Here is a 15,679-nt window from a genome sequence, read left to right as displayed (position 1 = left end):
GATGTAATTTCAACTACATTTCATTACCCTTGCTTTACTTTTATTGTGCTCATGATATAATTTCTTTCAAACGCTTTTCAAGAAGAAGATAAAAATATAAAAATAAATTCTATGCTTAGCCAACCACTGTGTACATAGTATTTGAAGTACAATTTTTTCTTAACAATAATATTTTCCATATGTGGAAGGGGGTATGTGGGGGGAGCATGGATGAATTCATACAGCCAATGCAAATTTGCCTTGAGGTACTCATCAACAGAATAAGTGTGATACATTTGCATTTCCTGTACATTACTCCTTCAGCATTAGGGTCTTTTTTTCCTAATTCGTAGAGGCAGTTTGTTGAGACTAGACTGCCCCTATTTTTGGCCTCATCATAACTTTTGCTCAGTCTTTGGCACACCAGATGAATGTTTGGTTTGGTTTATGTGGTGCAGGTGTCTAGGATAAATAAAGAGCACTGGCAATATATTTAATGCTTTGAATATAATTTTGGTAGTTGATCATATTGGTTGCTAAAATTTTATAAGATTTATCAGAACTTTAAAAAAGTCTACATTATCTATTGGGGATGATCTCAAAAGACAACACCATTAAGCAGGAAATACTCAGCAGGACACAAACAGCATCCAATTTTTTCAGTCAAATCAGAAATCTTCTCTGGGATGATAAAAAGCCACGAAAAGCTAAAGTGACTATGTACTACAGGTATTTTGTACCAATCCTAAGATACGGCTGAGAAACATGTACCCTACTAAACAAATACCTCAGCAGAATTCAGGCAACAGAAATGAGATTCACGAGAACTGTGAACCAAACAACTAGAAAGGACAAAATCAGGAATGAGATGAATAGAAAAGCAGCAAGTATAGAGATTCCTGTTACCAGTGTCATAAAGAAATGCAGGCTTCATTGTATGTGCACATAATGAGAATGAACAGCCAAAGACCTGCCAAAAGGTATTTCAACCTGAACGTCATAAGAAGAAGACCACGAGGAAGACCAAGAAACATCAGATGTGGAGGAGGAAGGACACAAATCAGACGCTGTCCTGGAACAGAAGCTGTATGGAGACAGAAGAGGATAAAAAGTGCTTGTACACCACTCCTGGGAAACTGGAGTTTGAAAATGATCATGATGATGATAAACGAAGGACAAGGCAACCACTTAACTATCGTGCATCAATGCACAGTAACACATAACAGAAAACATCATTCACACTAGCTTTCAAGCATTCTCTTTTTTCCAACAATAGTACACACACGCTCCCAAGGCCACACCAAAACTCTCAGCAAGTCTTCAATGACTACAGGAGTGTGCTTTTGGATGTATGTGTGGTTGTGTGTGTGAATGTGTGTACTATTGTTGGAAAATGAGCTAGTGCTTGAAAGCTAATGTAAATGCTGTTTTTTGTATGTGTTTCTGTGCTCTGCACATCAGTCCGCTATGGGTGGTGATGGCCTTTCCCTTATTTTATGTAAGGAAAACTCTTGCATAATGCAAGTAATTTAGAAGTGAAGGAGACCAGTCACTGAATAATAGAAGTGTTGAGCTGTCTATAGATACACAAGAAAACTTGGAAACTTTCATGTGTGTGTGTGTGTGTGTGTGTGTGTGTGTGTGTGTGTGTGTGTGTGTGTGTGTGTGTTCTCAGCTCATTAAAATATTTGTCTGATAGCTAGCAAGTTTTCATCTTTTTTGTGTACTTGTTGATGGCCCAGTGCTTCTACTATTCAGTGAGAAGTATCTACTCTTAAATTGAATACTAAGTATATAATTCAGAGTGTGAGTTATATTCAAGAAATATCAGTTTGTGATACACTTGCCAAGATTCGTTTCATGTTTGTATGGTATAACATAAGGTACTTCTAAAAGTAGCCAACGTAACATTTTACTGTAATCAACACCAATTTCCTTAATTTTTACCAAATTTTGAAACTGCTGTGGAGTTATACAGAAGTTTTACCTCTTTTTTTCCCTAACAGACATGCAAGTCATGGCACCCATTGTAAAGGATGGCTCTAATGGCAAGATATCTGAGGCCCACTGGACTACTGATTCATCTGGGTCAGCAGCTGATGATGTAGTATCGTTGGATGGGGATGTTATTCTAGATCTTGGGGGTGTGACGTATAATGAAGGAGATTTGCGTGTTACTCCAGGACAACATTTACTGCATCCAACAGGTACATGTAGTCCTAGTTTCAAACTGTCATATTCATTTCACTGCATCATATTTATAAAATAGCTAGTATGTTTTTATTTGAGTACTGAAGTGATACTACTGCCCATGCCTAAAAATTAATGTCAAGATAACTTGTTACTCTAATTCCTTCCTTCAATTACAGACTTAGTCATTTTAAGGACTAAACTATTACCCATGTCAATTAAGCATCTTTGTCAATATTTTTGTGTGTGTATCTTGTAAAAAATTAGAAACATATGAAAGATGGTAATGTGTATCATCCTCTAAATGATGAAGTTTTAATGACTGAAATGTGTTTGATACAAATAGGTAACAAAAATACACTGAATCTCAATAATTGGAACCAGTGGTTTTGCTGTCAAGTGAAATATAAGGTAGTTAGAGGGAAAAGCACAAGAAATCTCACATAAAGTGACAAAAAGGCAGCCAATCAAGATGTAGAAACAAAGTATAAGTAATAACAGAATCTAACATATTAAGTTTCAACTTTCAGAGATTAAATCTGTGAAAATTGTATCTGAAGTGTGCTTTAAGTGACTTCTTTCTTGTCTTCAACTATTCTCTTATCAGATATCAGGTTTTGCACTCATCAAATAAGTACTAGTTCTGAAATATTAGGATTTGATTCCTTTTGGCATTGGCATTGCCATCATGCCTGGTCCACTTGTTCTGTTTCTCTCATGTAAAATATAGCCTCTCTGCTCTGTTTTAAAAATCAATAGTGCACATTTTTTACATTTGTATTTTGAGATTACATGACAGAACCTCATAAAATTATATCAAAAACTGACAATCAACCAGAATAAATTAACAAATGCTCCGTGATTAACAGTACTCAGGGAATAAAGGGAAAAGACTTTTCACAGAATAGAAAATAAACAAGAAAAAACTCAGGAAGTACAATATATTATAAAGAAACAAAGTAGGAACAAGAAAAAGCTTAATAGCATTCACAAATTGTAGAAAGCTGATGAAACTTCTCCAGATAGAAAATATTTCTGAACAAGATTTCAGAACAAAGCATTTGATACTTGTCAGTGGCAAAATGGATGTACATTTATGTAGTGCTCTATAACTGAAATCTTGTTCTGTGAAGGATTTATTGAGCCAAATCACTAAAACTCTCTGCTTAATTATGTGTGGTTCCATCTTTGAAATGCAATACAGCAGCGACTGTGCACTGGAAACCCATGGGACCATATTATTTATGCACATATCAAAAAATTCCCATAAATTATGGGCTGGTGGTTTATTGGCTCAGAGCTGGCACCTGCTAATGTCCATGATGTGTTCCATCTGGTTCAGATTACATGAATTTACATGAAAAGACCTCAGTGTGAGTTCACTATCATTTTTCTCAAACCACTGTAGCATGATTCTGGCCTTGTGACATGGACAGCCTGCTTAAAGATGCAATCATCATCCTGCAAGCCCTCAAGTACAAAGAGATGCAGGAAGTCTTTATAATGTTTGTGTAGTCCACACCTGTCTTGGTGGTTTTGGTCACTACCACAGGCCCATGGAAGCCCAGGTGAATGTCTCCCATAGCATAATACAGCTTCCACAGGCTTGTCCCTGTGGCACTGTGCATGTTTCAAGCAGCTGTTTTCCTGGATGATGGCATATCCAAACATTAGCATTAACTTAGTGTAACAAGAAATGTGATTCACCTGGCAAGGTGACATGTTTCTCCTGATCCATGGTCCACTCTTGATGATGATATTAATAAATATTAAGTCATGGGCTATTTGTGATTGCAGATTCTATGAGAGTAATCCCAAAAGTAAGGTCTCCTGTTTTGTTATAAGTACATAGACCTGTTTATTTCTACAATGGTTTACATCAGTTTACAGCTTGATCATTTAGCTATTTTTTGAGATAATCATCATTTCTGTCTCTGCATTTTTGTAGATGCTGTGGCAGTTTTTGTATGCCCATGTCATACCAGCTGGCTGTCATTGTGTTCAGAAAGATATAAACCTCTTCCTTCACCTCATCGTCGGAGTTGAATTGCTTTCCAGCCAAATGTTCTTTTAATCTAGGGAACAGGTGATAGTCACTATGTGCCAAGTCAGGACTATAGGGTGGATGGGTGATTATGTTCCACTGAAACTGTTGCAGGAGAGCAACGGTTTGCCGAGCAATGTGTGGGTGAGCGTTGTCATGGAGAATGTGTGATCCCAGTGGGCATAAAGTCAACCAACAACACCCCTTTCTGATCCCAAAAAAGGTTGTTATGACTTTACCTGCAGACAGTGTTTGTTTGAATTTCCGTGGCTTCTGGCGAAGATGGATGCCGTCACTGGCGTGATTGTTGCTTGGTCTCAGGTGTAAAGTGGTATGCCCAGGTTTCGTCACTCGTGGCAATTGAGTCCAGAAAGTTATCCTGTTTGGCTGCAAGGCGGTGAAGAAATGCACGGGAAGCATCAACTCGTTGATGCATGTGGTCCTCAGTCAGCATGCGTGGCACTCATCTTGCGCACACCTTCCAGTAGTTCAATGTTTCTGTTAAAATTCTGTGAGCTGTGCTTTGGGAAACCTCAGGAACCAACATGCATAGATCATCCAGGTGATCTGCCGATCTTCACGCATGCTTTTCTCAACCTTCAACACTGTCTCCTCAGAAATTGATGGCCTCCTGCTCCATTATGTTTAAAAGTTCCTTTAAAGAGGATTTGTAGCTCCAAAATGTGTTGGACAGGAATCAGAAAATAAGAATATTGTGACTAAAGATGGAATACTATTAATTATTACATCCCCCACTGTCAGTGGTCCTTTACCCACTGCAGTCTTAACTGATGATGTCCTTGGGTCAACATGGGAACACAGAGGGTCATCTGCTATGAAGGTCAGCGTTTAACAATGTTCACCGAACTGTGTGCTCTGAAACACTTGTGACTGCATTAGAACTGTACTCTGTCATCAGCTCTGGCACCTGTCCTGCTCTACAGAGCAGAGATATTCTGTGATGGGGCACAGATCTCCAACATCTTATTGCCTGATTGTGGTTTTATCCTCCTTCAGTTACTTTCCATATATACACACAATACCAAAATACAAACAGCCAACCAGGCTTCACCATTTCTGAGATGCTCATTCTTCGGTGCCAGGTAACAACAATCCGCCCTTTGATAAAGTAGATTATGTCAGTGGTTTTCCCCATTTGTAACCTGCATCATCACTAGAATGATTTTACATTCATCCCAACTGGTATTTGTGAGCATGAGAATAAATACACATGTAACTAAATATTGGTATGAAGAGAATGTGGTAAGTGAGACACTGGACTAGCAGACAAGATTCCAGGTCCAAGTCTAGAAGAAACAGGGCTCTCCTCCTTCACCTCAAGCCTATACCCACATCACTCACGCTGATTGAGATTGCTACCCATATAAATAGTGCCTGTCTCTTAACGTAGATGGATAAAAGTGGACAGCCTCCATCTCTTTGAACTGAGACATTTTTTTTTTTTAATAGATAGCTTTCTACGCTGTTATCCCAGTTATTAAGCGACAACCAATTTTCCCACACTGCAAAGTGTGGTTTCAAGCTTTATATCTGTTTTCATAAAGATAATGGGAACTTTCCATAAAGATGTTGAATCTTAGAAATGGTCTGATGCTAAAATTATGTCCCTGTACAGTAATCATGAATGCTTTTGTGGATTACTTTTTCTTGTGGTTTTCTGAAGCAAGTGTTGTCATTAATTAAACTGCACATTTTTAAGGACTCCTTCCTGTTAGTGTGGCTTATAGGCACAAGTGTACCTTTAATTTGCATTAATGTGAATCTTGTATGTAGCTATTGAAGACCAGTCATTTCAGCCACTTGAAAGCAGTAAAATTGATATAAAAATGCTCATTCCTTTAAAAAAGAAAATAGTGTTTAGTGCATTACATGGACTGGCAACAGCAGTAAAAAGTCACAATCAAGAAACAAATATGCGTGATCTTAGTTTTCCACGGCTGGAAAAAATTTTATAGCATAAACAAATGTGTGCTACATGTAGCACAGAATGGTATTAGCATGACAACAACAACAACAACAACAACAACAATGAAAAGACTATTTATTATTGGTGCAGATCTTGCCATTGTTATAATGCACAAAAGAAAATTTTGTTCTTAGTGATCTACTCTGTCCCTCTGACCAAAAGTTTCTGGTTTGTTTGTCTTTTTCACCAGCATTTTTCTGTCATTCTTCATTGCTCTTAGCCCTTAATTCCAATGGAAACTCATCTCACTTACTCCAGTGATATATTTGCCTCAGCTTTGGTCAGTATTTCCTACTGTTTCCTCTTGTTTCTTCCTTTTTCATGCCACTTCTCACTTCTTACACATGACCATTTTACTGTTCTTATGTCATATCTTTATCTTCATTTGTCAAGTAGCAAGTTCACTGTTCTGAGAACACTGTTTGTCAGTTACTCCCCTCTACAAGAGCTCAGAGCACTAAATAAACTGTCTGACTTTTGCAGTTATTCTACTTCATTGTTGCTCCCTAAAAATTATATCTTCCTCCAAAAAGGAACAGGATTCCAGAAATTTGGGTTTCAGTATATTGCTTCATAGGTTGTTGCTGGCCATGAAACTATTGTAAACAGTCTGTTGGATTAGTACTCATTGCAGTTTTCTTTATAAATATTTCAGTTGTACTCAGAACGAAACAAAAAAACTGTAATTATATGAAATGAATGAGATAATTTTTTAACTTTTCACAAAATACTAAAACATAAGGAACAAACTGGACTAGTGGACAACCAAAACAATGTAGACTCTGTTATAAATACTGAAAGGAAAATACATTCTGAAAATCTTTGATACAGGAGATGTACCAATGTTGCTTTGCTGAACATGCTTCAGTATTATGCACATTATTTTTGTTATGAGTAACTAATGAGAGAAAAACAGTTTAAATAACTGAGAGTTATTATTCATTTGATGGATTGTGCATATGTGATTACAAGACTGAAAGCAGGGCAAAAACAAGCCAGCTTCTCCGATCCATTTGGTCCAGAGGAATTTCATTTAAACCAAATACTATTACAATAAATGCCAGCCACATCTAACATAAACCAGTGATTTTTTGCTCATTTCTATGAATGCTTGAAGGTACAAGCATACTACATCAAGACAAAAGTGTGCATGTGTTTGTCTGACGTTGATTAACAATATACCTGGTGACTTGTAATTTTTGTATTGGTCCTTTAGGTCATACAGTGTAAAGAAAGTACGTCTTATTAGGACAAGTCTGAGTTGGTGAAATGATAGTAAATAAAGAGGAGTACTGCAATGGTTATGTTTGAAAGCTTATTTCACATAATAAGTATTAATCTTAGAGAAAATACATACCAGTATTAAAGTTTAAAAAATACGTAACTGACAGATATTTCTTTCAAGAATTATGTATAAATGTGCACTGATTCATATAATAATTATTAATTTCAAAGTAGGTGCTTACTAAACAAATCAGGAAATAAATAACTAATGGCAACTTAAAAAAGAACATACATAAACACAGATAACTAAAGAATATTTGAACTCTACAGACATCATTACTATACTGTTCAGGTAGGTTACAAGCTCTAAAATTTAAAACAAAACTTATACTCTTATATATATACTCATTTGTCCATTTGTCCTCTTATACTCACTTATCCATTTATACACACTCAGGGTGATTAAGGAGGAATGTCACATGATGTGTGAGATGATTGTATGTGTGAAAATAATGAAAATTTATATGAACGTGTGTCCAATTTTCAGTCATTACAGAACTGGAGCTGGCTGAAGACTACAAACATACATGAATGGATAGAAGCCGAGTGAGAATATTACATACCAGAACGATGTGTGTGTGTGCTGTGGTGGACAGAATAATGGTGGGGCAGATGACTGATCCATCCAACAAGGAGTGCTCAAAATGTCCCACACCCATTTCATTGCACTTGTCAATATGCTGCAGGGTGTGCTGCATTGCACACTGACCATCATCTCAGTGGGATTTAATGTGGGCAACAATATTGGTGAAATGAGTGACAAGTTCTTGACATATATCAACCTTCATAGTGTATATGTCCCCCTTTAATCAACCCTATAAAGAGAAGTTTAATGAGGTTAGGTCATATGATCTGGCAGGCCAGTTAAGGGTCTGCCACAGCCAACTAACTGTTGAAGAAATGTTTCATTCAAATACTGGGATACTTGTCTGATACTGTGAATCAGTGATCCATCATGTTGCAGTTACATTTCCATCATTGCTCTAATTTCATGTCTTCCAAAAGTGGAGGTAGGTCTTCTATCAGGAAATGTGCATATGCTGTGGCTGTTATGAGGTTTGCCAGGAACACAAGCCCTATCACCAGGTTATCAGTCATACCACACCACACATTTTCTGAGAACCTAACATGGAATCTTGTGTTCCTAGTGTCATGTGGGTTCTCCATCGCCCATGTATGAGAATTGTGGGTGTTCATGATTCAATTGCATCTAAATGTAGCCTCATCTGTAAGCAAAGTGTGTTGCACAGTGTCTCTGTGTACAGCCACCCATTCATAAAATTGCAGTCTGCTTACTGAGTCATCTGGATGCAGATGTTGCACAACCTGCACATGAAATGGGTAAAAGCCCATGGAATGTAACATACGCCACACTTGTATTTGTAGAGTTTTGAGCTGATGGCTAATGTGTCATGACTGGTGGCGGGACTTCATTGTACCATTGCAATAATGTTGTCCATTTCCTGAAATGACTGGACGACCTCACATTCTGATGTTATGTGCACACTGGGTAGTGTCCCAGATTCATGCCATGTATGAAAAATTCTGGAAAATACACAGCACAGGGGTTTATCAATCAGGGAAATGTCCCTGGTATTAAGTCACAGCTGCACAGGCACTGCCACTACAGTACTTGTGCATGGTTAATACATCTGCGTATTCTGCATGGATGAACATATGTGGCATGTTGGCCTTCACAGACACAATGGGCTTGCTCAATCAAACAACACTAAAGCATGACACACACATGGCCTCATGATTGCTCACTGATCCAAGCCACAATTGCACACTGTGTACCTTGAAGCATTTGCCACAGTGCAACAGCGCAGTGCTGTCATCTGTTGGAGAACCTCTACACTTTTTGTAGGGGGGATAATTCATCTGTCCCACTGTCATTCTGTCCTCCTGTCCACCACAGCACCTACACAGCATTTTGGTAACATTCACACTTGGCTTCTTATCCATTCATGTATGTCTGTAGTCTTCAAACAATGGAAAATCCAGGATGGAATGTAACAATATGATGAAAAGGAAAGTTTCCACCACTCCAGTTCCATAATGACCAAAAATTGGACACATGTTCATAGAACATTTTCACTTTATTTTCACATGTAAAATCATATCACAAATTATGTGACATTCCTCCTGAATCACCCTGTATAACATAAGTGTGCTGGGTTAGACATTTATTCTAATTTGCTTTAGCTCTGTGATGTTCTTTGTTAGTTGGAGATGATTGTACAATTTTATTCCCATATGTTCAACACTTTTGCTGTACTGTTTTGTAGAGTGGAGAACTTCCCTTGTGAGTCTCTTGATTATGTGGCTGGGTGGTGCAAAACTGAGTTCCTCTCCAGTATACCAAAACACTAATGGTATCAGCAGTATGAGTCCCACTTCCTCTGTATTGGACTATAATTGGCCTATATAACAACTGAACCAACATGCAAAGGCAACCCTTAATCCTCATAAAGACTCCCATTCCAAGATGGTGGCCTGTTTATAAGAGGACTTTATAAGTGTTATGAGTATTGCTTTCCCCATGGACATTGTACCATACACACAGGCAATCCATACTCCTCTGGGAAGGTTCCTACTTTTCAGTAGACAGCTATTTTTCATCTACCTCAATCATAAGAACACATCATCTCACCAAAGTGAAAGAGCAAATATGCCTTTTCAAGTAGTATATCTTTGGTGAATCCATAGACCTCTATAAGTTATATCAAATGATAAATACTCTGAAAAATAATGGTAGGATCTTGTCTCATCCTGATCTTGTACAACTCTGTGATTCTAATCTCACATAATAATATGGTTCTTTGTTTATCACTTTTCCATGTTAAAGGTATATTAAAAAATTCTGTAATTTTGTTTCAGCAACCGATAACTCAAGTGACAAGAAGGAATATATGCGGCCTGATTTCATTGAAATAGTACCACCTCCAAATCTTGGAACTTCCACAGTTTCTAATGAGTCACAAGAAAATCATGTTACAGAGCAAGTTGACTTCAATAAAGTTACAAATGGTGAAACAAATGTAACACAACCAGCAGATATTGTATCTGATATTAACAATGAATTTTTGCTGACTACCTCACAACTTCTAAACAAAATAAGAGGAGCATTTCAGTCTGGTCATTATGGATCAAAAACTGAGCAGAATGGAAGTAAAGCTAAAGATGTGCCTGATACTGGCAATGATGATTTTCACAAATTAACAACTGTGTCTAAGTATGGTAAAAGTAAGCAGTCAGTATCTTCAGCAGCATCACGAAGCCCAGTTTTTCCTACATTGCCAACAACTCCATCCAAGGAAAGCAGAGTTGAAGGTCCTGTCAATGAAAATTTTACTGAGTCTGAAGGTGAGTGGATATTTTGAGTCAAATCATTTCAAGCAATTCATAAACATAATTCCATTTTAATATTTGGAGCAGGTTTCAGAATAACATCTTTGCAACATTTAATGCAGTCATTGCAATATATTTCAGAGTAGTAGATAAAAAATACTGTTCAGGCTGTTTGAACTAGTTCTCTTTGCTAGATAAATTTCAGACTGCACGTAACAGAGTTCCTTACTGATGCCAAGATGTTCTGTTATTTGATGGACATCCATTTCTCCTTCAGAAGGTTTCATAAAGCACCATATGAGAAGAAAGAATGATAATTGTGTGATGAGACTCCTCACAAAAACAAGCCATAATATTCTGTATTCTTCATCAGGATTTGTTTTAGATAGATAATAAAAGTTATTATTCAGGGTCTGGACTGAGTGTTCCATTAAAGTTGTCATGACCAGCATATTCTTTCTTTTTTAATGTATCCATTCTCTTTTATTATCCTGTGAAATCACACATCATCCATGCAACTGAAGAAACTGTGTGAAGTCATTACATGTCGCCCAAAAAAGCTTAAATGCAAGAAAATATAAAAGCCAGCATTCTTATTCCCTTTTACGAAACACTACACTAGGTTTTCTGTGCTATAACAGGATGTCTACTGATTTTCAGATGATCAAATTCATGACTTTTTCATTATATGTTTAATTAAATTCATGACTTCTCAAAAATATGTGTAGAACAGTGACAAAAACACTTGCATTAATGAACCTGAAAGCTGGTTGAATGAAACCTGAAACTGTATGTCAACATGAATAATGTAACAATGTATGACTTGTAGTACACCATTTGTCAAATGCTACAAAAATTTAACTCTCACCTACAACGGGGTGTCATTATTTTTATGTACTTTTATCATCACATTAGTTAAAATACAAATTGTTTTAATATAGCAATGTAGATAATATAAAAATTATGAAAGTACAAAATTTATATCAAACGTTAAATTTCACTGTGAAAGATTCAGTGTTTAAGTTTATTAGCTAAACCTAAAATTTCAGCATATAAAACTTCAGCATCTTTCTTTGCCTTTTGTATAACCATTCTTGTTTTACTTTGAGCTCTTTTACTTCTTGAATTGTTCTGCTTTAAGATTGGCCACTTCATGTTCATCAGATTTCCTTTCTTTTAAGGCTTTTACTCTTTTTGAAGAAGAATTCATCACAGCTAGTATCATTTATTTCGTATGTTCCCATTGAGTTGTTTTTCCCTATTAAGTAAAGTGCCTAATGATTGTATTGCAATGTAAACACTTCTTTCTGTAACAATAATATCTTCTTATAAGTTTACAACTACAACTTCTTTGTTAACACAAAAGCCTCTTTCAACAGTATTTCCTTGAAACACACATCTCGGCTTCTGTATGGACTTGATGAACTCGTGGCTCACACTTTGCAGTAAATTCAACAGAAAGTGGTCAAGCATGTTCTTCTTAGGATTAAACTGTCAGAGTTGCTTTTCAGAATATTCACAAAATTTAAAATATTCTCTCTTCTCTGCATCAGCTGTTGATGGAGTCATGCAACTGTTGTGGTGCATGCAGGGTTGCAGCCCTGCATATTTGACCATCAGACTTATGGATATGTTTCATGGACCATGTATGGCCCCTGCATCACCATGAAGGTTTTTTATGCCAATAGAAGAATCACTGAGCTGCTTACTGCCAAGACTCCTGCAGCCACCAGAGCATCTGAGTGGGCAAGCTGCACCAATATGTGGCAAGCAGGTCATGGTACACAGTGCTGCACTTGCAGGCACCTATTTGCATCCGGGTGGCCACATGTACATGTGACACCAGTTACTAGTCTTCTGTAAATGCATACTTAGGTCACTGCTTCATGCCTCAATGCCCAGTTATGCTCCAGGCTCTGAATGTCCGTCAACTGCAAAGAGTCCCCTTTACGGAACCAACACCTGCCATTGCTGCTGCCCATTTCAAGTTGTCAACTTGCCCTTGCCATGAGCACTCTATGAAGCTGGACTTCCAACAGCTGCTCCTGAGAACAGTGTTTCACAAGATCTGATTCTGGACTGCCCACAAACCACCAACTCATGGGAATGCGTCATTATCGCACATTGCTGCTCATCAGTGACTGCCCCTAAGCTTTCAGCCTTGTGGGATTGTGTTGTTGCTTATCCTCCCTGCTCCCTGTGACATTGATGTTCATGAAATTTGTCTTAGTTGAGCATTTGTTAGGCATCAAGAATCAACTTTTCAGCAGTACTAATTTGTGTGGACATTATCCTCAGAGGCTGTACTCAGTTTAGCTCATGTTACTAAATAAACAGTTATTAATGCAATTGTGTCTTTCAATGCTGTCAGTCACACCACTCAGCCAAAGGACATAAGAATGGCAAATAGATATTTTCATGTTTATTAAAATGTGTTTCGAAGTTGTCCTTGTCTCTTGTCTGCCATAAACAACAGTGGTGATGAGGCTGTCCTTTGTGTGGGTTTTATTAGTTCGTGATGTGTATTAGTTTGTGTGCTGAAACAGCGTTTTGTTTTTTCTAGATTGTTTGCATGGTTTTGAAATGAATGAGTATACCCTTGTGTGTTAGTTTACCTTGATGGCAGTGTATTCTTCATTTTTTGGATTCCAATACTGTGTGTTTATGTGGTTGCCTAGATTTTGGAAGGCATTCATTTGCAGTTCATTATGCAAATGGTGTCCAAGTTTCTCAGTAGTTGCAAGTTTGTGAAACTTGGTTTTGATAGCTGTTCTATTTTTCTGTATAGTTTGGGTGGTCCATTCAAGTATTGTTGAGACAGAAATTCTCTTAATTGATGTTGTTGGTCTGCATTGTTTTAATTGATTATTTGGTGATTTTTTTTGTATTTCTGTGCCAGTTCAGGTTCCAGTTCACTGTCAGTGATTTTCATGAATGGTTTGAGTGTTTATTTGCATTATCATGTCAGTCCATTTGTTAAGCAGTCTTTGATTCAAGTCACTCAGCTACACACTCAACAATTTCAGATACTTTTGCAGAGCGTAACTCAGTTCACTCAGGTTCTGACTACGGTGGCTGCATCTCAGCAAGCCAGTCCCATGTCTGCACAGAATTTTCAGGTGTTTGACAGCCGGAAAGAGGACTGGGCTGTATGCCATCAACAGTTATTCACTTTGTATTCATGTGGTCAGTTTTCCCAGCCTCTCATCCACAGGTTATAGACTTTCACCTATTAGTGAAAGGGTTTGATGTGTATGTATGTAGTGACAGTCTTTCTTCATTAAGTTCTTCCTCACAGTGTTCAAGTAAGCATGCCCATGTACTTTGTCCAGATTGGGCCTCCAAGAATTTTGTGTGAGGCAAGTTGGACCACTTTCAGTCAAGCTGTTTGCAGATGCAGCACTCAGTTTCTTGTTCATGAAGTTCTATAGTGGAAGTGCTTCTGCTTTTGGCCCAGCCCTTGCATGTGATGACATTAGACACAGACTGCCAGCCCTGTGACTGGTCTCACTGCCCTTGCTGGCGCCACTGATACCATCATGTTTTCTTCTGGGCATTTTGTTGTGCCTTCATGGAAATTTCACCATAAGCCCTGTCCATGCCCTGACTTCCCCATCAACACCTGCAGTGGCCATTTGTCAGTCCCTGAATTGAACATGGTATGCTTTTTTTGTTGGGATCATCTTCTTGTGTTGTTTAATGGTTTGATTTTTGTTTATTCACGTACCTTACACTGAGCTTTTGGAAGTTATTGTGAAATGGGTATGTGATTTTTCTGTTCTTGCATATCAGATGTCAATGGTTCTGCAGCACATCCCAGCCATCTTTTTCAGTGTATATTGCATTCTTATTTAGAGGGGTTCTTTTTATGCATAGCGCTTTGGTTACGTTCAGTGTTTGTGAAATGCAAGGTTGTGTTACAATAATCAGGAACTTGTTGGTATCTTCTGAAGCACATGTCTGCACATTGGCTGATTGTTCTGGTGTTTTGTTCCAACTGATAGGACATTCTGCATTGCTTTGTAACACCTCCTCCCTTGGGTGCTGCAATTCTCTGAGATGGCTGAGCCATCTCTTTTAAAGGGGGAGGCATATGCTGTATGCAGGGCTGTTCCCTGCATATCCAGCCGCCACTCTTAATTGATATGCTTTGCAGGCCAAGTACAGTCCCTGCGTCACCTCAGAAATTGTTTTTCAATAGAGGAGTCACTGAGCTAGCTTGCTGCCAAGCCTCCTGTAGCCACTTGCTGCCAAGCCTCCTGTAGCCACCACAGTGTCTGGGGCTGCAAGCCACTGATACTTGGTGTGTACATTAATGTACACAGCTCTTCAGTTGTAGACACCTGCTCATGACCACGTGGTCATGTTTGTACATGAGACCACCCGTATAGTCTTCCATGCAGGTATACATAGGTCACCACTTCACCCCTCAATGCCCAGTTATGCCCCGGGCTCCGACTGCCTATCAACTGGCATGAGTCTTCATTATGGACCCAAAGCTTGTTACTGCTGCTGCCCTTTACAAGGTATCATCTTGCCTTTGCTGTGAGCACCATATGATGCTGGACTTCTGTCAGCCACTTCCGAAGGCACCACTTCACAGGATCTCGGTTTGATCTGCCCAGGAGAAACCACCTCATGGGACCATCTTGTTACAACAGCTTGCTGTTCATCAGTGACTGCCCCTGAGCTCCAAGCCTCATTGGACTGTATTGTTGCTTATATTTCCTGCTCCTCATGAATTGGATGTTTGTAGACTTTGTCTTAGTGAGCACTTGCTAGGCATCATCAACGACTGACATTTCAGTTGTTATCAAGTTCTGTGGACATTGTCCTCATATGCT

General features: G+C 38.3%; 1 protein-coding gene across 2 annotated transcripts in view; it reads left to right on the top strand.

Moving 5' to 3' along the window:
* The window catches only part of LOC126473142 (uncharacterized), a 561,035-nt gene that overhangs the window by 506,693 nt on the left and 38,663 nt on the right, over nucleotides 1–15,679 (top strand). For both annotated transcript variants that reach the window (XM_050100011.1, XM_050100003.1), the window contains exons 3-4: nucleotides 1,986–2,186; nucleotides 10,365–10,850. In XM_050100011.1, the coding sequence (XP_049955968.1) occupies nucleotides 1,986–2,186; nucleotides 10,365–10,850 (687 nt within the window). The remainder of the gene's footprint in view (nucleotides 1–1,985; nucleotides 2,187–10,364; nucleotides 10,851–15,679) is intronic.

The sequence above is a fragment of the Schistocerca serialis genome, chromosome 1 (genome assembly GCF_023864345.2).
Source record: "Schistocerca serialis cubense isolate TAMUIC-IGC-003099 chromosome 1, iqSchSeri2.2, whole genome shotgun sequence".
Classification (NCBI taxonomy): Eukaryota; Metazoa; Arthropoda; class Insecta; order Orthoptera; family Acrididae; genus Schistocerca; species Schistocerca serialis.
Note: the sequence above shows the minus strand (reverse complement) of the source record. Positions and strands in the feature narration are given on the sequence as shown.